This window comes from Suncus etruscus, chromosome 7 (assembly GCF_024139225.1).
Source record: "Suncus etruscus isolate mSunEtr1 chromosome 7, mSunEtr1.pri.cur, whole genome shotgun sequence".
NCBI classification, from domain to species: domain Eukaryota; kingdom Metazoa; phylum Chordata; class Mammalia; order Eulipotyphla; family Soricidae; genus Suncus; species Suncus etruscus.
This window is the reverse complement of record NC_064854.1, coordinates 8,911,250-8,934,104: the sequence shown is the minus strand read 5'-3', so window position 1 is coordinate 8,934,104 and position 22,855 is coordinate 8,911,250. Positions and strand designations below refer to the sequence as shown.

Sequence of the window (22,855 nt, the reverse complement as noted above, 5' to 3'; positions counted from 1 at the left end):
GTGCATCACAGGATCTAGCACTCAGCACTCAGCACAGAGGACCTAGCATTCAGTACCCAACAGAAGACCTAGCATTCAGCAGCTAGCCATGCACCAGCAGAGCACCTGTGTGATCACATGGCACTCAGACTCCCTCCCGGGTCTGTCCCGTACTCTGGGTGACTCGGGGTCCTGAGGCTGGCCCCTCTTCTCTCTGCAGGGCTGACACCCCACTCTGTGTAGGGTTGCAGAGTGTGTGGGTCCTGGGAACAGGAAGACAGACAGCGGCTCTGGGCGATGGCTGTGGGTGCTGAGATGGCAGTGGTGCTGGGTAATGGTCGTGGGTGTGGGGGGTGCCGGGTAGGGGCTGCCTGGGCATAGGAAACACTTGGGAGACTTTCACCCCTTAAGAGAGGCCCCAGCAGTCTTCTCAGTGGGGCCCCAGCAGGAAGAAGAGGGGCTGAGCTCCTCTCACCTCCTCTCCAGACCCTACTCCAGCAGGACCACAGAGGTTCCATGCAACCACCAGACAGGAGGTTAAAGTTCACAACCTGCGTGCCCCCACCCATGCCTTGATATGTTTGGAAGTGCATGGCAGCCCCCATCACCTGGACCCTGAAGTCCCAACCCTCCTCAATACCCCAGGGCTGGCGTATGGGGGTGACACTTACCCGCACCAACTGTTGAGGGAAGGGTCCCCGTGAATTCTCGGGCACGTTGATGGGGGGGATGACCCAGTCCCGCTTCTGTCGCCGGAGTCCACTGGGGCTGTGTTGGGGGGGCCAGGGCAGCAGAGTGTCCCCAGGCGGCTGGGCGACACCAGCTGGCAGCTTCTTTGCTCTTGGGGACTGCGTGGGAACAGATAAGAGGGGACAGTGGGGCCCAGCTGGCGAAGGGAAGGGGTGTCTGTCCATCTGCCCGGCCCGGCCCGGCCCGGGTACAGGCTGCAGAAACAGCCCATGCATGTCAAGGGAAGCCACATAAGGGAGGGAGAGAGGGCTGTGGGGCCCAAGGTCAGTGCAGCAGGGAGGCCTGACTATGCAGGACCCAAGGTACAAGCAAATCAGTCCAAAAGGACCTGCCAGGGGTGGGGGATGGAGTGATATCACATCAGTAGAGTGTTTGCCTTGCACATGGCTGACTCAGGTTCAATTCCCGGCATCTCATATGGCTCCCTGAGCCTGCCAGGAGCGATTTCTGAGTGCAGAGCCAGTAGTAACCCCTATGTGCCGCTGGGTGTGGCCCAGAAACCAAAACCAAAACCAAACCAAACCAAAACAAAAGGACCTGCTGGGGGCCTTCTATGAACACTGGGGACTGTAGCAAGCCAGCCTGTATTCCTGTGGGGGGGGGGCAGTGGCTTCTCAGTTCAGGCCATGGGGGCCAGCTAGCCTATCTCTCAAGTCCCACCTCGAGTGTCCAGGGGCCCTAGGGTCAGCAAAGCTGGAGTCTGTCCCCCTCACACCAGTTGCTCTGGAGATGTGTTTCATCTGGCTGTGTGGTCCTTGAAAGAAATCGCACAGTTGACAGTTGCTGCTGTTCTCAAGCTAGGACACAGATGTGTGTGTGTGTGTGTGTGTGTGTGTGTGTGTGTGTGTGTGTGTGTGTGTGTGTGTAGTTTTTCAGGGCTGCAAGGTGGCACAGTGGTCAGGGTGACAGCCACACTTGGGAAGTTCCCCCTGAGATGCCCCTCACTGCCTCGAGGCCAGCCTCGGCATCCTGGGCACTGGGCTGGAAGCACCCTGCCAGCTCCGTATGAGTCCTCAGTTCAGGTTACTGCCTGCTGCCATCCCCCATATCTGCCCTGGGCCCACCCACACGTGTTTCCTTCATGCCTCCCTGCACCCCCGGTAGGAACCCCTGAGGAACATGAGAGGCAACCTCTGACCCTTTTGGCTTGATTTATCCTTTCCTTTCCTTTTTGTTTTGTTTTGTTTTGGGGCCACATCTGATGGTGCTCACAGATTTCTCCTGGCTCTGTGCTCAGAAATCATTCTTGGAGGCTCGGGGGACCATATGGGATGCTGGGAATCGAACTGACCACTTGCAAGGTAAACATCCTTCCCCCCTGTACTATCATTCCGGCCCTCAAGGCTTATTTTTTTTTTTTTTTTTTGGTTTTTGGGTCACACCCTGTGACGCTCAGGGGTTACTCCTGGCTATGCACTCAGAAGTTGCTCCTGGCTTCTTGGGGGACCATATGGGACGCCGGGGGATCGAACCGCGGTCCATCCTAGGCTAGCGCAGGCAAGGCAGGCACCTTACCTCCAGCGCCACCGCCCGGCCCCAACTTATTTTTTTCTTAAAGGCTACATACAGGTTGGGGCCAGAGAGAGCACAGTGGTAGGGCATTTGCTGTTCATGAGCCCAACCCAAGAGGACTCGGTTTGATTCCTGGCATTCCATATGGTCCCCCGAGCCTGCCAGGGGCGATTTCTGAGTCCAGAGCCAGGAGTAACCCCTGAGCACCATTGGGTGTGGCTCAAAAACCAATCAATCAATCAATAAAGTTTACGGAAAAAAAGGCTACAGGGGTGCGCCTGGCTTCCTCACCAGACAGGCCTAAATCTAGCCTAGTGGTGACCCACCTTGGTGCTCTCTCAGCTGCTTTGCCGAATACAGTCCACCTTGGCCCCCATTTTCCTTAGCATGTGGCCCCATAGTGTGGGGTTTCCACCAGAAGCCAGTAGGATTAAGTCCCCCCAGTGCTAGACATGAGTCCAGTGGGGATCAGGAGCTCTCCTCAAAATCTCCAAACGGTAGATCTGGTGCAAGCTACAAGGGAGGGCCTTGGCTGCCACTCTTTTCCAATGGCTGCAGCCAGGGCAGAGGGTGCTGCCTGCACATATCCTGAAGAGCTAGCTATACACACATCTTGAGCAGCCACGCAGACACCTTGAACATCTGTGCACACATCTTGAACAGGCATATACGCATGTAAAATAGTCACACACACCTCAAACATTCATGCATACACTTCGAACAGCTTCTCACACACCTTGAGCAGCTGCACACGCACACCTTGCAAAGTCATGTACAAATCTCCAACAGCTATATACACCCCTCAGACAGGGCTGCACACACATTTTAAGCAGCCACACACACACCTCAAATATTGGTGCACACACCTCAAATATCTTCACATATCTTGAACAGCCACACACACACACACACACACACACACACACACACACACCTTGAACAATGAACACACCAAAAAACCTGTGCATACATCTTGAACAGCCAAGTACACACCTGGAACAGTCATGTACACACTTTGAAAATCTGTGCACACACCTGAAACAGAACCCATCAGCGAGCTCATAGGGTTGGTTCTAAGATGCACTTCGTGGGCATGGCTTGTGCCCGAATCACACCCCGTTGTGGGCTTCCTACTTCTGATCTCTCCAGAGAGCGGGGCACCTCTTGGAACTTCCCTAGAAACCTCACAAGGGACACCAGGGCCAGGCAGGGAGAGTGGGGCTGGGGGCTGAGTTGGGACTGACCCTTGGAAGGGATCCACCCTGCCCCATCCCCACCAACTACCAGGAAAACGGGACTCAGAGTTGCTCAGGCAGTGCTTGGGTCACCTCTTCTTGTTGTTTGTTGTGGTGCTCAGGGATCACACCTGGCAGGCTCTAGGATCTAAATGGGATGCTAGGAATTGAACCTGGGTTGGCTGTGTGCAAGGCCAGCACCCCACCCACTGTCTCTGCCCATCCTATGATCATTTCTTGGGGAAGACTTGGGGAGAGGCTTTCTGACACCCCTAATAGTGCCAGGCTCAGTTTCTCGGTGAATAAATTTTTTTATTTGGGTCACACCCGGCAGCGCTCAGGGGTTACTCCTGGCTCTATGCTCAGAAATCGCTCCTGACAGGCTCGGGGGACCAGGGGATCATATGAGATGCCACCGTCCTTCTGCGTCTAAGGCAAACGCCTTACTGATGTGCTATCTCTCCAGCCCCAATGCATGCATATTCATGGGTCTCCACATGTGGTTCCATGTGCATGTTTGCACATGTATGTTTGTGTGTTGCATGTATATCCACGTGCCTCTCTGTGCGTGCGTGTACTTCGTGGGCGTGACTTGTGCCTGTGTGTCAGTGTAATGAATACGCACCCATGTGTTTTGGCATGTATGCGTATGCCTATCCATGTATATTCATGTGTCTATGTGTACATGCATATCCCTGTATTTGCATGCATGCATACTTATGTGTCTGTGTGCATTTTTTTTTGTTGTTGTTTTGTTTTAGGGTCAAACCCTTCAGTACTGAAGGGTTACTCCTGGCTGTGTGCTCAGAAATTGCACCTGGCAGGTTCGGGGAACTATGTGGGATGCTGGAACTCAAACCCAGGTCTGTCCTGGTTGGCCCACATGCAAGGCAAATGCCCTGCCACTGTGCTATTTCTTCGATCCCATCTGTCTGGGTGCATATAAACATGTCTGTGCATGGATTCTCATGTCTATTGTGTATGTGTATACGGCTCTGCATACACGCATTCATGTGTCTCTGTGTACAATGTATAGCCATGTATCTCAGTGTGCATTCATATTTTGTGCATATGTGTATATTTATGTGCCTCTGCATTCACTTGTGTCTGTGTACACGTGTGTCTGCGTGTACATGTTTCACCACTCACCAAACATATAGCTAGCTAGTGGCTCACCTTCCTTACCTCCCAGTGCACTGAAGACCACTACACCACTAGCTTTACATGTGGCTTTGGTTTAGGGCCTGGCACTGCCATTTGGGGGGGGTCAGTATCTGGGGAGGGCTCTGTGAACAGCCCCTACTGCTTCCCCCAACCCGGAGCACCCAGCCCCGATGCAGGCAGCCCCTGATATCTCCCAGAACTCTCCAAGTACCCTGATTTAGAAGTTTCTCTAGAGAATCCAGAATTATGTTTAGTTAAGAATATCTTAAAACAAAATCACCCTGCGGTTTTTAGGGAAAAATACAACCACAGTTAAAAAAATAAAATAAACTTAGCAAGTCGGGCTCAAACGTGATTTTTTTCCAGGAGCCGTTAGCAGAGGCATGGAGTGGGGCTCCTCATGGGAAAGGATCATAGGTACTGTGGTGCCAGGGGCAGGGAGGGTCAGCCAGTCAACTGTGACCATGCTGTGGCCAAGACACACTACAGGGCCAAGCTGTTTGATGAGACGTGAATCATTCTCAGAGGTTGGTGTCTGGTCTCTGCAGTCGCTGCTGACTCCCAGTACTGTGCCAAGACCACACATGGCAGTTCTCTTGGCCCGGTGGATGCCACTAAGCCAGCTACCAATGCTGCCACTCCACATAACCCCGCAATGCGTCGGCTGGATTTTCGGGTCCCTGCTCTGTGCCTTACATGGAGGGCGAGAATCTGGCTGGTGTTGGAGGTCAGGGACCCTGGCAGGGTAGTCGGATACCAGAGAGAAGCGTTGCCCTTTCTGGGCCTGATGTGCTGAATATTTCAGTCTCCGATCAAGTGTGGGTTTTAACAGATGGTCCTGTGATTTCTGTCCTTTATTCTGTGCTGAATTACATAGTTAACCTCCCAGCCTTTAGCCAATCCTGCATTCTTAGAACAAACCAAACTGGCCTCGGTTGATTCTGTGCAAACACAGCGGGATTCTGGTTTTGAATGCTTTGCTGAGGGCAGTAAAAACCTGTGATAGGGAGAGGTAGCCAGCCCGGTCACTGCCTCGCTCTGTGTCCTTCTACGCTGCCATTTCTGTAGAGCAGGGCTGGCACGGAGGATCTCTGCCCTCTGGCACGGCACCTGCGGGGCTGTTTCCAGCAACTTTACTGGATGGAAAATGCTGCTAGTGGCCAAGGATGGACGGGGGGGGGGGGGGGTAGGCATGTGTTGAGGACTCTGATCAGCGCCTTTTTGTAGTCACAGCACAGTCCACACTGAGTCCCATTCCTGGAGGGAAACTGCATATTGCAGAATGTTGTCTGCTTACATGACAATTCACGTGATTGGGGTCCCTAGTTTCCTGGAGCCCGTGACACTGACCACTTTGTGACCCTACCCTCTGGCCCTCATGGGCACATTGGCACTTTTTCTCCTCAGGAGGAAGCATTTGTTTCTGCCAGGCCTGAGTTCTCTGCCTGGCTCTGCTTCCTCCTCCCTGCTCTGTGTCCTTGCTTTTGCAATTTCCAGAGATGTGTCTGGGCATGGACCCCCGAGCTACCCTCAGGCACCCATGTGAAGCCCAATGTCCCGCTCAGCATCAACTTTGACTTAAGTGTGATTTTTTCCACCTTTGGGTTGTAAGAAGGAATATCCTGGGCGGGCTGAGTGTATGTACGGGGTGTGTGTGTGTGTGTGTGTGTGTGTGTGTGTGTGTGTGTGTGTGTGTGTGTGTGTGTGTGTGTGTATGGCAGAGTGTGGAGCGTTCTCAGAGAGTGGTTTGGGAAATTTCTCCCCTTGGACCAACAAAACCCCTCAGTAATGGGACTCTTGGGATGTTAGATTATGATCCCCTGAGCCTGCCAGAAGTGATTTTTTTCTTTTTCTTTTTTTTTTTTTTTGGTCTTTGGGTCACACCCGGCGGTGCTCAGGGGTTACTCCTGGCTGTCTGCTCAGAAATAGCTCCTGGCAGGCACAGGGGACCATATGGGACACTGGGATTCGAACCAACCACCTTTGGTCCTGGATCGGCTGCTTGCAAGGCAAACCCGCTGTGCTATCTCTCCAGGCCCCAGGAGTGATTTCTAAGGGCAGAGCTAGGAGTAACCCCTCAGCGCCGCTGGGTGTGGCCCCAAAAAGCAAACAAAATAAAACAAAGCAAAACTTTGTTTTACCCAAAACAAAGATTGTCTTCCTTGTAAACCTGAGTGGGACATGCTCAGGATAGCCTGAGCTATCTGCCCTTACTATGTCCTTACTGCCCCACCTGGAGGTGGTCTCTGTCCTCAATAAAGAACAGATCTGGCAGGCAGCTTGAGGAGATACGAGGTAGAATATTGCCAGACTATATGTGTTTTACCCTCAGCCTGGTCTGGATTATTTCATGTGAGACCCCGATTCAGACTTGTTCACCTAGGCGTGGAGATAGGGTGCGTGGGGTGATTTTACACTGGGGATTAGTGGAGTTTAACCCTTCAGTGGTGCAACCTCTGGGGACTGGTGAGGGTTTAATTCCTTACGACCTGGGTCCTTTTCCAAGGGGCCCCTGGAACACGCCTGCACCTGCTCAGGCCTGTCACCAATGTCATGTGTGACAGCACTGAGGGTCCCCTGCCAGCCCTCTAGAGTCTGAGCAGGCTCCTCCCCCTGTAAGACCCTCAGGCTGTAGTAATCCACATCAAAGATGCTCATGCCCCCCTCTGCTTTCCGAGCTGGCTGAGGTTGAAGTTTGGGGAGCACAAAGCCCATACCCTCTTAGCCAACACCCACCCAGCTCACTCACTGCTCATCCTTCATGCAGGGGCTGTGGGTCCAGAGCCAGGTAAGACCAGCTGGAGGTCCAGGGCTCAGTGATGTCTTGGAGGGCCAAAGGCACACCCTGCTGGGACTCAGCCCTGCCTCGCCCGGGGTCCCGTGTGTGGCTAAGCCTACCCTGTGCCCGGAGTGCACCGTTGTCGAGGGAGTGGCCACTAGCAGCCGCACCATCGTGTCCCAGTGTTCTGCTGTCTGTGCATCCCAGGCCGTCACCGTGAAAACCACTGGTGCAGAGGGGACCCGCATGGCCCGTGTGGCGAAGACCGTCCCGTCGTCCCTGACCTTGAAGTCCACATTGCTGGTCTCATACTGCATGCCGCTGGCACCCGAGCAGCTACTGAAATGCACTGCAGAGAAGAAGCAGAGGGTCAGGAATGGGTGTCGTCATCCGGGTACCCCCTCGCATGCTTCAAGGACGAGCTATAGAGATGGAAGAGCAAAGTGTTGCTTGGCCCATGACTCCATCTCATAAATCATTGCTCGCTCTGGGCTGTGGCTGTGGCTTGGGCATGACCTGACGCACCCCATAAGCACCAGGCCTGGCACTGCAAAGCAGACAAGACTGTCCCAGAGTCCTTGTGAGCTTGGGGTGGCCAGGACATGTGCCATGGCATGTGGGCTACCTGGCTTTGGCCTCTGGAGCCGTAAGATCCTCAGAGTACAGAGCCAGGACTAACCCCTCAAACAAGCACTGCAGCGTATGGCCCCACCAAAATAGAACAAACCCAAACCCAAACCCATAGCTGGCTGGGATTGGCTCTAGCCTGGGGCTGTGTGAACTGGGATGGCAGTGGGGACTGGCCCAGCAGTGAAGATATCCCCTCACAGGGCAGCAGCTCCTGTTCACTGCAGAGACATTCAAGGCAGTGTCTGGGGGTGATCCTTGAATTCTGCTCTGGTCTCAGCAATGCAAACCCAATGCTTGCAAACTCTGGAAGAGACCAGGCAGACATTAAAGTGGTTTCTGGGAGACTGGGTTAGCCCTGGGCCCAGTAGACTGCAGACCCCACAGGCAAGCAGCAGACCTTGCTGCTGGAACATTCTGCAGGCATTCAGCACCTCTGAGGCCTCTCTGGTCTCAGCCATTTGTAACTGCCACAGACACTGGCTCCTCGAAGGAGCGTTTTGGCCAGGCCCACCTGGAGTCAGTGTGTGGGATGTGCACATCAGCCACTGCCGAAGGCTCTGTGAATTATGAGCCCCGAAGGCCAAGCCACGCTGCGCTGATAGAAACGATGGATGAAGTTACTTCATGTTTATAAAAATGTGGGGATCTCAGCAATTATGGTGGGAGGGTTGGTTTCTTAAGCAATTTCACTGTCAAAGCTTATGTGATTTAATTACTATTTATCCTGGAAGCTAAAAAAAAAAAAAGCCTCTCACTGTTAGGTCGGATAAAACGATTCCCCCACTTACCTGTTATTGCTGCTCAGGAGACAAACAGATGGCCCGTGAGCCTCCTCGGAGCATGAAGATGCTGTGAAATGGGACCAGCCCAGCCCTCTGCCCTGTCAGTCCCCAGAGATGCTGAGCACTGAAAGCTCAACTGATGGGGGCAGCCCTGATTCCCAGGGGGTAGGAAAAAATCCCCAAACTGCTTTGGAAGTCTCTTGGTATTTCCAAGGGAAAGAGATAAGAGGCACCAAGGAGGGGCCGGAGAGATAGCATGAAGGTAGAGCATGCAGAAGTATGGTGGTTCGAATCTCGACATCCCATATGGTCCCCTGTGCCTGCCAGGGGTGATTGATTTCTGAGCATAGAGCCCGGAGTAACTCCTGAGCTCTGTGGGGTGTGACCCAAAAACAAAAACAAACAAACAAAAAAAGAGACCAAGAACTGTAGAACCTCTGACACTGCACTTTGCCGACCAAGAAAAAATAGCCATGAGTGGAAAGGACATTTGATCTGCATGTGGCCAACCCAGGCTCTATCCCTAGCACCCGAATATGGCCCCCGAAGCCTGCCAGAAGTGATCCCAGAGATAATCAGAGCCAGAAGTCAGCCCTGAGCATGCTGGGTGTGGCCCCACACCCCAAAACAAACACAAAGAAAGCAACCGGTAACCTGAGTCTTGGGCCCGTGGTGGTGGGCACAGAACACACAGGAGGCTTCCCATGTCAGGGAAAACTCCCACATCTGAGGGGGCCTCATGTGTTCAGATTGCCCTTGGCACTGTGCCCTGTCTGACACACAGGTACTGGTCTCAGGAGAGATGCCCCAGGACCAACCTTTAGAGGATAGTCCAGTGACTAGCGGGGGTGACGTTGACACAGAGACTGTGAGGGTGTCCCTGAGAAGGAGTTAGTACAGGGGTGTGTGTACAGGAGTGCGTGTGTAGCAATGTTAGATGCAGGGGTGCATGTTCAGGGGTTAATGCAAGGACTGTGTAAATACAGGATAAATATAGGGCTGTGTGTGGCGGGGAATGTGTGCAACGGCGTATGGGGAGAGGTATGGGTTGTAATGTGTGGGCAGTTGTGTTATACAGGGGTGTATACATAGGGCTGTGTGTAGAGGGGAGTGAACAGGTGTGTGTGTGCAGAGGTGTGTGTGCAGGGGTGTATATACAGGATTGTGTGATCAGGGGTGCATAGCAGGGCAGGAGAATGTGCAGGGATGAGTGTACATAGCAAATCTGTGCCTGTATATTCCTGCTGACATGTCCCCAGGATCACACTGGTGACAGGGCTGGGCCGGAGCCCTGGGCCACATATGACTTCAATGTGTCTCAGCACTGGAGCCTCGTGTCCTGCAGATGACTGAGCAAACATTTTTATCACAGACAAACTGCATGTATCCATTCTCACAAACAGCCCAGATGGGGCGCAGGGCCACAGGATGGCGCCAGCGTTCTGACAAAGCCACTAGTCTTTTTCAGAATGGCTGCAATCATCCACTCACAACCCCTTGGTGGACCGCAAGGTGCCTGTTTTCCGCTTCTTTGTGGGCGCATGGTGCTGCCTGTGGATTCCCAAAGATCCACCATCCATCTGGTCTCACCCAGGCTGGCCCCTTCCTGTCTACACAGGCTGGACACGTAGCTGGAATGGCTTGTTGCATCCCCAAGAGGCAAGGGGCACGTACCCTGAGAAGGACATAGGTCCTTCCTGCAGATGGGGCAATGTTCTGACCACAGTGCTGGGGCACACACCACAGTGCAGTGGGAGGGCAGGATGCAGACACTCTCACATCCACCCAAGGATGCCGAGCCAAGACGGAAAAGGACCGACAGCCTCGGCCGTGCAAAGCTGCTATTTTTAGAGGGGATCGTGTTCATCAGCGCCCCTGCCTCGTGGGGCTAATGAGATCATTCGTAATCAAGGCCAGGAGGGGTGCCTACCGCGTCTCCTTCTTCTTCCACTCATGTGGCCTTGTGGGGGTCTGGGAGAGCCTGGGCTTGGGCTGCGGGGGTGTGTGTGTCCAGGAGCAAGTCTGGTCACTCTGGTTCTGTCACCTGGGTCTGCCCAGAACCTCAGATTCCTTACTGAGGGAGGTGAAGAAAAAGTTCTGGGGGGCCTGAGCCACTCTGACACCAGCCACCTTGTATGAACTTGAGCTGTGCTGGCGCATACTTGGGGGACAGGCATAGTTCCATCCCCAGGGAGACTGTGCTGGGGGGTCCTCTGAGAGGGCTGGGAAGGTCAGTGCCTGGTGGAAGGTTCCACAGTGATTCTGCAAGTTGCTTTGCAGTCTTTCATGGGTCCTGCACCTTCCACACTTGGATGTGTTTGTCAAAAAGGAACCAAGAAGCTAACAGACCTCAGGGGCCTTGGCTGCAGGCCCCACCCAGCAGCCCTGTTCTGCTTTGTCAGGGACACCCCAAGATGGGATGGAGTGGCATCCACCAGCCTGGGCCTTCCTGAGTATGCAAGTGGCACCACAAAACCAGGGGTCTCAAACTCGAGGCCCGTGGGCCGTTTGCGGCCCTCCGTACAACATTTTGTGGCCCTGCCCTAGAGGAATCTTTTTTTGTTTTGTTTTGTTTTAGTCGCTTGGGTCACACACCCCCAATGTTCAAGGCTTACTACTGACTTTGCACTCAAGGATCACCCCGACTTTGCCTCCTGTGGCCCCCAGGTAAATTGAGTTTGAGACCCCTAAACCCTTCCCCCAATGTACTTTCATCTACACTTTCTTTTGAGATGTTAATCCCACTTGGATGAATAGGTCTGCCCATACCTGGGATGGGGTGAGCTGTTTTATTTTATTTTATTTTATTTTATTTTATTTATTTATTTATTTATTTTTGTGGTTTTTGGGTCACACCCGGCTGTGCTTAGGGGTTATTCCTAGCTCCAGGCTCAGAAATTGCTCCTGGCAGGCACGGGGGACCATATGGGGCGCCGGGATTCGAACCGATGACCTCCTGCACGAAAGGCAAAGGCCTTACCTCCATGCTATCTCTCCAGCCCCTGTTTTATTTTATTTTATCTTTTTGGTTTTTGGGTCACACTCAGTGGCACTCAGGGGTTACTCTCAGCTCAAATTATTCCTGGCAGGCTGGGGGGACCATGTGTGATGCTGGGAGGGATTCGATTGGAATCCCATCTTGGATTGGCTGCATGCAAAGCAAATGCCCTACCACTGTGCAATCTCTTTTGCGGGGGTGGGGGGGGGAGCGGTTGTTTAAAATTAAAAAATATTGTCTGGCTGGAGAAAGCGAGAAGAGAGAAGCAAAAGGGAGAGATGGGGCAGTGAAGAGCTCATGAGAGAAAGACATGGGATAAACAGGACAGGGAGAACTTGGCAAAAACGAGCACATGGCAGAAAGACTCATGAAGGACAGGGCCATAGAATAAAGGCAAGCTGACTCTGATGAAACTTTAACTGACTGCTTGTGAATTATTTCTCCACCATTACCCTGCATCTTCAGACCCACCAGCCGAAGGGGTTAGAAGGGCCTGGAGAGACCTCACCCAACACATGGACTTTATATTTTTAATCAACAAACCCTTAGGGGCTACTGAACTAGGACATTGAGCTCCCCTATATTGGTTTTTTGTTTTTAGGTCACACCCCACAGCGCTCAGGGATTACTCCTGGCTCTATGCTCAGAAATCGCCTCTGGCAGGCACAGGGGACCGTGTGGGATGCCGGGATTCGAACCACCGTCCTCCTGCATGAAAGGCAAACGCCTTATCTCTATGTTATCTCTTCGGCCCCCAGAGCTCCCCTATATTGGGACCATGGGGCAGGATACACTGGGCCCAGGCAGCTGTGTGGGACCCCTGAATGCTGCAGGGTCCCATGCTGACAGGTCAGCGCTGGACTCTGGGAGATGGGGGACTCCACTCAGTGCTGGGATGACTGTCAGGATGTGTCCATTCAGACATAACTGGGATGACAGTTCCCTGAGTCCAGTGTCCGGATAGTGGACTGAGTGGCTGAGACAGCCGGCCTCCCCTCACATTGCTGCTCTCAGTGCCCTGAAACCCGGTCTAATGAAAAACATGAAAGCCTGGTGTTACCCCTCCCCAAATCTAAATGCTAATCTTACCTGATGGTCAGACCAGCCCACATCTGGGAGGGGTCTATGGAAGGTAATAAAGGGGTTGTCTGAGGGGTATAAAAGGGATTGAGAGAGTCAGAGAAGCATTCAAGAAGGGATTCAGCAAGAGAAGCCTCAGCTGGAAAGGGCAGAGAGGGAGAGAGAGAGATCAGGAATTAGATCAGATGCAGGGCAGATGAAGGGGCTGCTTAAAAGTTAGCTTAGAAGCACACATGGTGGGGCCGGAGAGATAGCATGGAGGTAAGGCGTTTGCCTTTCATGCAGGAGGTCATCGGTTCAAATCCCGGCACCCCATATGGTCCCCTGTGCCTGCCAGGAGCAATTTCTGAGCCTGGAGCCAGAAATGGCCCCTGAGCGCTGCCGGGTGTGACCCAAAAACCACAAAAAAAAAAAAAAAAAAGAAGCACACATGGTGGCTTCTAAGTATTTTAATAAAGTGTATTATTAATAAAGTTTCATGTCTCCTGACTTCTACTGACTGCTCGTGGATCATTTTCTTACTGCTACCCTGAACCTGCAGACCCACTGGCTGGAAGGAGATGCAGATGCCCAGACTGGTCGAGAAAGGTCTTACCATCCATCCACCACCATCCAGGACTCTTTTATTAATTTAATTAATTCAACACCCTGGTACTTGAAAGATCAAGAGAAAGATCCAGAAAAGACTTGCACACTTGCAAAACTGGGAGCGTCAGTGCAGGGCCAGACCCCCTGGGCTGCCACCCTCCTTTCCCTGTGGACATGGAGGGTCTCATTGTCTGAGGGATCTTCAGGGCTTGTTCAAGACAACTCACAGACCATGTCTCCCCTGGGAAAAACCCTGGCCCATCTCTGTTCCCCTCTTCATCCCTCGGAGATCAGCCACAGGCTCCCCCAGGGCATTCCCACCTCAATTGCGGCTTCATCCTCGTGGAAATGACCAATGCGGGGGTGTAGGGGACCCCCATGTACCTGCCACCTACCAGGGCAGGACATGTTGGAAAGAATGATGCCCCACCAGTGGTGTCCCTCTCTTCACCCCACCCTTCGTAACATAGCACAGGGGCTGAGAGATATCCCTAACGGTCCCCATGGCTAGAGATCTCTAAAGAGCAGGAAGCACATTTCAGCTATGGGTGCAGGGGCCGGAGCAATAGAACAGCGGTGGGGCATTTGCCTTGCATAAAGCTGACCCTAATTGGACGCGGGTTGGATTTCCAGCATCCCATATGATTCCCTGAACCTGCCAGGAGCGACTTCTGAGCACAGAGCCAGGAGTAACCCTTGAGCGCCGCTGGGTGTGGCCTAAATATAAAACAACAACAAATAACCCCCCCCCCACCAAATCAACTCTGGGTGCAGTCATTGTCATGCATGGCCCATAATCTGAACATTTTAGGGAGGGACTTGTGCGTGTTGGATGGGAAAGAATTGCTCAGGGAAAGAGTCCTGGGCAGAATTCTCTGTGGAGAAAGCCTGTGTCCAGAATGACTTCATGGCCAAGAGTGCAGGTGGGTTGTGCCAGATTGCAAGGGGCTGTGCGTGAGATTGTGACATGGCGTGGCCATGTGTCTCAGTGGATATCCCCCTCGCCTGTCCATGCATCATTTCACCTATACAAGATTCAGACCCTGTGGTGTGTGTGCGAACAGCTGCACACACAGGCTTGGCGTCCTCTCCAGGCCTGGTGGCGTCCAGGGGGAGCAACCCCAACTATTCTCTCAGAGAGCATGTCCCACAGCATGAGGGTACTTCCTTTTGGTCTAAAACCCAGCCTGGACACCAGGGCTAAACTCCAATATCTCTGAAGGCCCAGTCCCACACCTCAGACCTGCCATTTATCTGCACCTGAGACCCTCCATCATCCCTACCTCACACCCTCTGTCCATGCTCCACTCCTCCCAGGCCTGGTCTATACTCCTAAACCACACAGCCACACAACTAACTGTCTTGTCATCACACAACTCATCACACTCACACTTCACCTCCTGTCACTGGGAAGGTGAAGTAGGGGGAACCTCCCAACTAATATTTCAGAGACCCCCAGGGGTGCTAACTGCTAAGACACACCTTCATCACAATAGAACACAGCAGTCACCCAGGAAAGACAGGAGGAAACCCCCAGCTCAGTAAGTGAAAATAATAGCCAGATGCTCCAGAAGTACTGGAACCTCTGGTTCTAGAATATCAGGATAAGCCTGAGGCTGTGGTGAGGGCATTTGAAGTCACCATGGTACAGACAGTCAGCAAAGCACAAGAGTGTGTGAGAGCTGGAAGGAGAAAAGGACAGTCAGAAGTGACAGAACCAAGTACATGGTGGGTGATGTAAAATAAATTGGCAGGAGACGCTGGAGCTATGGGACAGTGGGCGGGGGGCATTTGCCTTGCACACTGCCAACCAGGTTTGATCCCTGGCATTCCCTATGGTTCCCCGAGCCTGCAAGGAGTAAATTCTGAGCTCGGAGTCAGGAGGAACCGCTGAGTGCCACCGGGTATGATCACCTCCCCAAAAAGAGTCAGCAAAAGAGCTGAGTTTCAGAGTAAGTATCGGGCAAAGATGGCAGAGCTCTGAGATGAGATACAGCCATCCAACCATCACAAGAGGAGGAAACATAAAATGTCTAAAAAGAAACGAGCAGCATATTAGCAAACCCGGACTGAAGTCCAGAGGAACAGGGCAGAATCCTCTGCATCCCTGAAGAAGAGCCAACAAAGATGAATGCAATGAAAAACCATGAATAAGAATTTCACAGAGCTGAGGAACATGGGCCACTAGAGGTACCCAGCAAAAATGAACTCATGTGGAAAAAATCTCAGTCACGTTGTACTCAAAATGACAGAAGTCAGAGACAGGACAGAGAAAGCAAGGAGAGAGGAGACGCCGTCGGATCTACACCACCACCAGAGATTCTGGTCTCTGTACTTAATAAAAATGGCAGTTCTGGCAGGCAGCTAGGTGGAGCTATGAGGAAGAAGACTGCCAGACTACACATTTCGCCCTCAGCCTGGTCTGGTTATTTCCTGCAAGACCCTGGTTCAGATTTGTTCACTTGAGAGTGATTATAGTGTAACGGATATGGCGACTGCCTCGAATGCAGCTAACCCGGGACAAACCACAGTTCGAATCCCGACCTCCCACACCAGGAGGAACCCCAAGGAGTTGCCCTGTGAGACTCCTAAACAAAACAGATTCGTTCACTTGGGGTTGGAGATACGGTGCATGGGGTGATTTTACACAGGACAAAACCCCAAAGGAGGGCTGGAGCGATAGCACAGTGGTAAGGCGTTTGCCTTGCATGCAACCAACACAGGACAGACGGTGGTTCGAATCCTAGCATCCCATATGGTCCCCCGAGCCTTCTGGGGGTGGCTTCTGAGCACAGAGCCAGGAGTAACCCCTGAGCACTGCTCAGTGTGACCCAAAAACAACAACAACAACAACAACAACAAAACCCCCCAAAAAACACCAAACCCAAAGGAATGAATGTCTGGTCAATCCTGGGTTAGCTGCGTGCAAGGCAACTGCCCTACTGCTGTGCCCTCGCTCCAGCCCCTGAAATCATTCTTGAAAGGAGGTTTATAGGAGCGGCAAGACGTGCTTTTCAGCATTTGGCCGAGTCTGGCACGCACACCTGGAGCTCACGCAGCTCGACTCGATGAAGGAAGGACTGTTTATTCTGAGCCAGCTGAGATTTTAGTCTTTTTTCAATAATGAATTAACATTTCATTTCTATTGATTGTTCTGTATCTATTCAGGCAATGTTTTTATATCCATAGAGAATTTTATTATAATCTTTTACTTATTAATGCAGGTACTTAAACATTATCTATAATATACTATTATACCTAGCCTAGAACCACTGTTCCCTTTTAAGGCAAAGATACACATTTAAGCTTTTATAGGCCTATTCAGATGTTCCTTTAAATTTTTAAAATTCACAGCCATTGTACAGCGGGTAAGGCGCTGGTCTTGCATGCGGCTGACCTGGGTTCAATCCTTGGCATTTCATAGGATTTCTTGAACTCACCAGAAGTGATTTTTGAGCACAGAGCCAGGAGTAACCACGCCACCACCTGGCTCTGTGCTCAGGAATCACTCCTGGCAGGCTTGAGGGATCCTATGGCATCCCAGAATTGAATCTGGGTCGGCCATGTGCAAGGCAAATACTCTCCCACTGTGCTACTGCTCCAGCCTCAATATGGTGTTTTTTTTTGGGCCACAACCGGTGACGCTCAGGGGTTACTCCTGGCTATGCGCTCAGAAGTCGCTCCTGGCTTGGGGGACCATATGGGACACCGGGGGATCGAACTGAGGTCCGTCCTAGGCTAGCGCAGGCAAGGCAGACACCTTACCTCTAGCGCCACTGCAACAGCCCCCTCAATATGGTTTTTGAAAAACATTTTTTCCTCTTTCTTTCTTTTCCTTTTTTTTTTTTTTTTTTTTGGGCCACAGCTAGCAGCGCTCAGGGGTTACTCTTGACTCTGCACTCAGAAATCACCCCTGGCAGGCTCGGGGGACCATATGGGATGCTGGGGATTGAACTTGGGTCTGTCCGAGGTCTGCTGTGTGCAAGGCAAACACCCTACCACTGTGCTATTGCTCTGTCCTCTGAAAAACATTTTTATCAACTTATCACTGATTTACAGTTTTGTGGAGTGTCAGGAGTTTAGATTTACTCACGAACTGTAGAGCCATGTCTGAAGGTCTTTCATACATGAGACATAATGAGGGAACAAGTTGCAAGATAAATAGAAAAGGAGGGAGGGAATCAGCAGAACTGAGCTTGTCTTGGACAAAGTGGTCTGGAGAGGCTGGGAATAGTGTATGTGTGGGTCTGGGAACATAATGAGTATGGGGGGGGAAGCAGGCTCTGTGGTTTGGGTGTGGTTACTGGGCCAAAGTGAGCATGAAAAGTGTGATTAACAGTGTTGGAAATCAGGCACCTCGACAGAAATGGCAAAGAAAAGCCCCAGCTATAGTCAGTACAGAATTGCCCAGGGAAGGTGCAGAGCAGCTAGAGAAGAAAGGGTGGGTGGGAGAGGGAAGGAAGTGTGTACACACGTGTTCTTGCATGTATGTATGTGTGTGCATGCGTGTACAAGCACTCAAGACAAATGAAAAGTCAGGGAGAGGTAAAACCGAGTGGTTTTTCATGCCCCTGGGCCCTCTCTTGGGCATAGCTCCACTTGGCACCTTCTTATACCCCAGAATCCCTGCAGTCGAGACCGAGTGAAGCAAGGACAGCCCCATGTAATCCAACACCCTGAAGCAGAGAGGCACAAGGACCATCCGTACTGCCACCGCCCCTGCCCCCCGAAGTTTGCTCTAAGCAGCCCTGCACCCCCATGATGCCCACTTTCTGTCTCTACAAGCCCTTTTCTGGGCCCCACTGCTGATTTTCCTCTACCCCTTGGCACTCGGGGTGTCTCAGGAATATGGGGAGCACCCACCAGTGCCTTGGTGAGCCACAGCGGCCACAACCAGGCGTGAAGGGCAATGAGACAAAGCAGGGGGAGAAGGGGTGCTCCCAGGACTCTGTGCCCTCCCTCAGGCCAAGGGGTCCCAGGACCGAACCTGAAGTGGGCGCAGAGTGAATCTCCCGAGCCGAGAAGAAGCCAGGAAGTGGTTTCAGCATCCACGGACCAAGCGCTTCCTGCCCTCCTCCAGCTGAGGGTGCAGCTGCTAAACTCCCCAGATAGGCCTCATGCATGAACATGTGTGCGTGCTGTGCACATAGGAGCACATGGCTCATGCATCTCTTTGGTGCTCCCCAGGAAGGAGCAGAGAGGACAGCCCTCCTAAGAAAGGTGGTTGAGCCCCAGGGCTGTGTTGTCTACATTGTTGTTGCTGGGGAAATGTGGCCCAGATGCAGAAGGCAGTGGGCCATCAGGAACCTTCTATTCCCACCCAGAAATACAAAGGGGGTGAGGGGTGGGCTGCTGAGAGGGGCCGACTGGCTGGAGCATGAAGCCCCCACAACAGCACATGGCCTGAGAGGGGAAAGGGCTGGGGAGCTGAGTGCCTGGAAGCAAAGCGGTTCCACACTAGCCCCCTTGGGGCCCACCTATTTCTGTGGCCCCTGCAGCCACTGGGTACTGGGTGATGGTCCATCTGGAGGGATGCATGGGCAGGGCAACCTTTTTGAGTCCCCTTTGGAGGATGACACAGCACCTGACCGTGAGTTGGAGATATGGGGGGACACAGTTCACAGATGAAAGGGTCAGGGGTTTGTGATTCCAGGGGGATGAGGGGTTCATGACCATGTGAGGGGCCTCTGGTCATTGTGAAATTTCACCCAACATGGAAACAGAATGAAAGACTGGCTGGGGGTGGGAGTGGGCAGAACAATAGATAGCACAGTGCGGAGGGCATTTGTTTTGCATGTGACCGGCTTGGGTTTGACCCCTGGCATCTCATAGCGTCCTCTGAGCCTGCCAGGAGTAACCCCTGAGTGTCACTGGGTGTGGCCTCAAAACAAAACAAAATATGCAGGCTCAGGGGATGTGTGTAAATGTGCGTGGCTCTGTAGAAATGCTTGTACATGGGAGTGAGCATCTAGATGCGTGAGGGAGTCCATGCACCGTCACGCACACAAGCTCAAGCACACATGTGTGTGAGTTTAATGGGAAGAGCTTATAGATATCTGCATGTGCAGATGTGTTCATGTATGATCGAGTGCAAGTATGAGCCATGTATAACTGCATGTGACATGTGACTTATGAGAATGTGCATGAAGGTAACATGCGACCTTGGAGAAAACACATGCAGGTTATGTGATTTATGAGAATGCACATGCTCTTTATGAACAGGTGCATGCATGAGGCATGTTCCAGGCATGTTCCACTTGTGTGTGCTTGTGTGTGTGTGCATGTAGCAAGGGAAATGTGAAAAATAGGGTGAGAGTCCTAGCAAGCAGGGGCTTACTTTGGGTGAACAGAAGGTCCTAAATTTATGTCACAGCCATTACTGCCCACATCTGTGACTTAGAGCCAAAAAATCTCCAAATTTCACATGTGAAAGGAGGAATGTTGTAGTGTGCTCATTGATTTTCACTAAATCCAAGGATACAAAAGCAAGCTGCCTTTTCTGCAGTACTGACTTCTGTCTGCTGCTAAGGGTGTCAGGGTGCTAAGCACTTGGGCTGCATGTGGCAGAGTCCAGAGACCTCAGCCTGGAGCAGGAATGAATTCCAGAGCATTGCCTCTCTGCCCACCTCTTGCTCATTCCATGGGGGTAGAAGGAGCCTTTAAGTGCTCACCGAGAAGAGCAGAGCCTGCCAGACAGGAGATGCTTTGCCACAGAAAATCATCGAAGCCCAGGCTGGTGTTTCAGTCACTTCTGGCACCTTGTCTGCCAGCGGGGATCTCTGATGGGCACTGACATCCGGGAGGGCCAGTCTCCATGGCCCACAGTCTGCCCAGGCCTGTCCCCTCTTCTTTCACGCTAGTCAGAGGCCCCAGCTGTTGCCTTGTGAACCTCTGGGGCTGGGCATGACGGCGGGATGAGGCTGGAGGGGAGGAGATTTAATGAGGACCTCAGCATCCCAAGACCAAGGGGCTCCCATGTGTGTAAGGGAGGGGACAAGGTACCATGCCAGACCTTCATCCTTTTGTCCCGGCACGACCAGTTCCACCTTGAGATGCCCTGGACAAGTTCAGTTGCACCCTACACTCAGGACCCGCACACACACAGAGAACTCAGCACCCGGATCATGCGGGGTATATCCAGCTCACATCCCCCAATCATGTGGGGTGACAGAATCAGCCCCCACTCCCTGATCATGCGGCGCACGGATTTATGGAAGCACCGTGAGAAGTCCCTCCGGTGAGTCATTATTCATCTCTGATCCAGATTTTAATCAGGATTATATAATCGTAATGAGACTGTAATAAAACAGCATTACCCGAGTAATCCATTTCATTACTGGTTTTATTACGATTCCCATTGATTCGAACCCACTGCCTGTCTGATGAGTGTGGGAGCGACGCTGGAAGGTCTGTGTGGGTTCATCTCCTTGACACAGTGGTGGCTCTCAGACCCTATCACCTGGTAATGAAGGTTCGTGTGGACAAGCAGACTATCCCCCAACAGCCTAGCCTGATGCTGTTCCCTCATACCCAGAATAGGGACCTCCAGGCCATGATGCCGCTTCTGCAGAGGCATTGCATAGTGAAGTCGGGGGGAGCTGCTCCCCGGAAACCCTGGGCCTGGGGCTGTGCATTCTAAGCTACGATAGGCACAGATTCAGGGCTACAGACCCCACATGGCTCATGTCCCACATGGCTCAGAAGAGAACCAAAGTGCCAGACGTACTGTGAAGACAGCGGCATCTCGGGGTGCTGGGTCCAGCTTAGTCCCCAGCTTCTGGCTGCTTCGAGATGGGGGGTGCAGATGGTTGCGGGGTGAGGCACTAGGGAGGGAGCTGGGCAGGTTGGGGGGAGCTTGCCTGCGCTAGTTTCTCAGCTGTCATTTCGTTTTGATAGGGACCTCTCCCCATGATGCCAGGCTGCTGCAGTTTTCCAAATAAAGTCGAATTTTGGAGGCCCTGAAACACGCCCACTGCAGTATGAAAACGGAAATTCTCTGTCCTCCAAGAACCCCAAAATATCAGCGAGCTCTAGAACATTCCTGAAGGGCCCCAAGAGCCACTGCCTTTAAGTTTTGGGGGGGGGGGCTAGTTAATGGGCTGGAAGTCTTTGCATGGTGGGGAGCACGATGGGTACATGGACAGCCCCCCTACAGATCTGCAGGGTAAGGGGGTCTGACACCCTCCACGGACCTGCAGAGTTAGGGAGTGTGACCCCTTCACATGCACCCATAGGGTTTGGGGCTGAGAGCCCACACAGACCCTCTAGGGTGATACCCACAGGGCAGAGGACACACGAAGGAAGGGAGGGAAGTTTCTAGAAGTGCCTGACTCCAGGCCTGAGCAAGCGCATCAGTGCAGGATCCAGAGTGTCTGTGACAATCACTTTCTCATTTATAAAGTGGAGCCAGAGCTGGTGATTATTTGGATAATTAACTTTCAAATGGTTTCTACAGCACCATGTCTGCCCTCGAGGAGGGTTGGCATGTGGGGCATGATCTGGGTGGCTTTGAATGGGGGGGCAAGGACATGTAAGACCCCCAAGGGCAGCTCAGAATGGGTGAGGGGGAAGGGTGCATGAGACCCTTTGGATAGCTCAAAACAGGGGGGTAAGGGTGGAGGAGACCCCTCAGGGGACGTGCAAGACAGGTCTGGGTGAGGGTAAGTGTGTGGGAGACCCCTCTGGTCTAGAAGCTGAAGGGTTGGAGCCTGAGAGATAGCATGGAGGTAGGGTGCTTGCCTTGCATGCAGAAAGACAGTGGTTCGAATCCCGGCATCCCATATGGTCCCCCGAGCCTGCCAGGAGCGATTTCTGAGCCCAGAGCTAGAAGGAACCCCTGGGGTTCTTCAGGCAGCAGCCCATGGGGAGGCCAAGAGCCCCTCCCACTTCTAGGGTGTCCAGGACCCATGGATCATGTGCTGCCTCCAAGGGAGGGGAGACATCCAACAACCGTTCTCTGCTATCACTCTCTACCTTATGGACCTGACCTCCACCCTCAGACCAGAGCTTCCACCCTCAGACTGGGCCCTCCAACCTCAAAACAGGCCCCTCCACCCTCAAACTGGGCCCTTCATCAGGTCTTCCACCTTCAGACAGAGCTCTCCATCCTCAGAACATATCCTCTGCCCTCCACCACTGGACTAGGTCCTTCTACCCTCAGACAGACCCTCTACTTTTAGAGACTGAGGAGCCCCATGGTAGTGCCCGAGGGTGCCCAGTGTGGGGACCGTTAGAGTCAGCCCCTCTTTCTGGGTCCAGACTAGTTGCCCAACCTCAGCCACCAGCTCTGGATCTTCCTGGCTTCTCTCAGCTCCCACTTCTGGTGTCTCCATCTCCCACCGTCTCACAATTGCTGCCC

The 22,855-nt window shown here is 52.6% G+C and overlaps 1 protein-coding gene across 1 annotated transcript in view; it reads right to left on the bottom strand.

The window, feature by feature from the left end:
• Positions 1–22,855, bottom strand: part of CDH4 (cadherin 4) — an 83,162-nt gene that overhangs the window by 20,552 nt on the left and 39,755 nt on the right. The window contains exons 3-4 of the mRNA XM_049776340.1: positions 7,539–7,768; positions 651–827 (exon numbers count right to left, since the gene is read on the bottom strand). Coding sequence (XP_049632297.1) covers positions 651–827; positions 7,539–7,768 — 407 coding nt within the window. The remainder of the gene's footprint in view (positions 1–650; positions 828–7,538; positions 7,769–22,855) is intronic.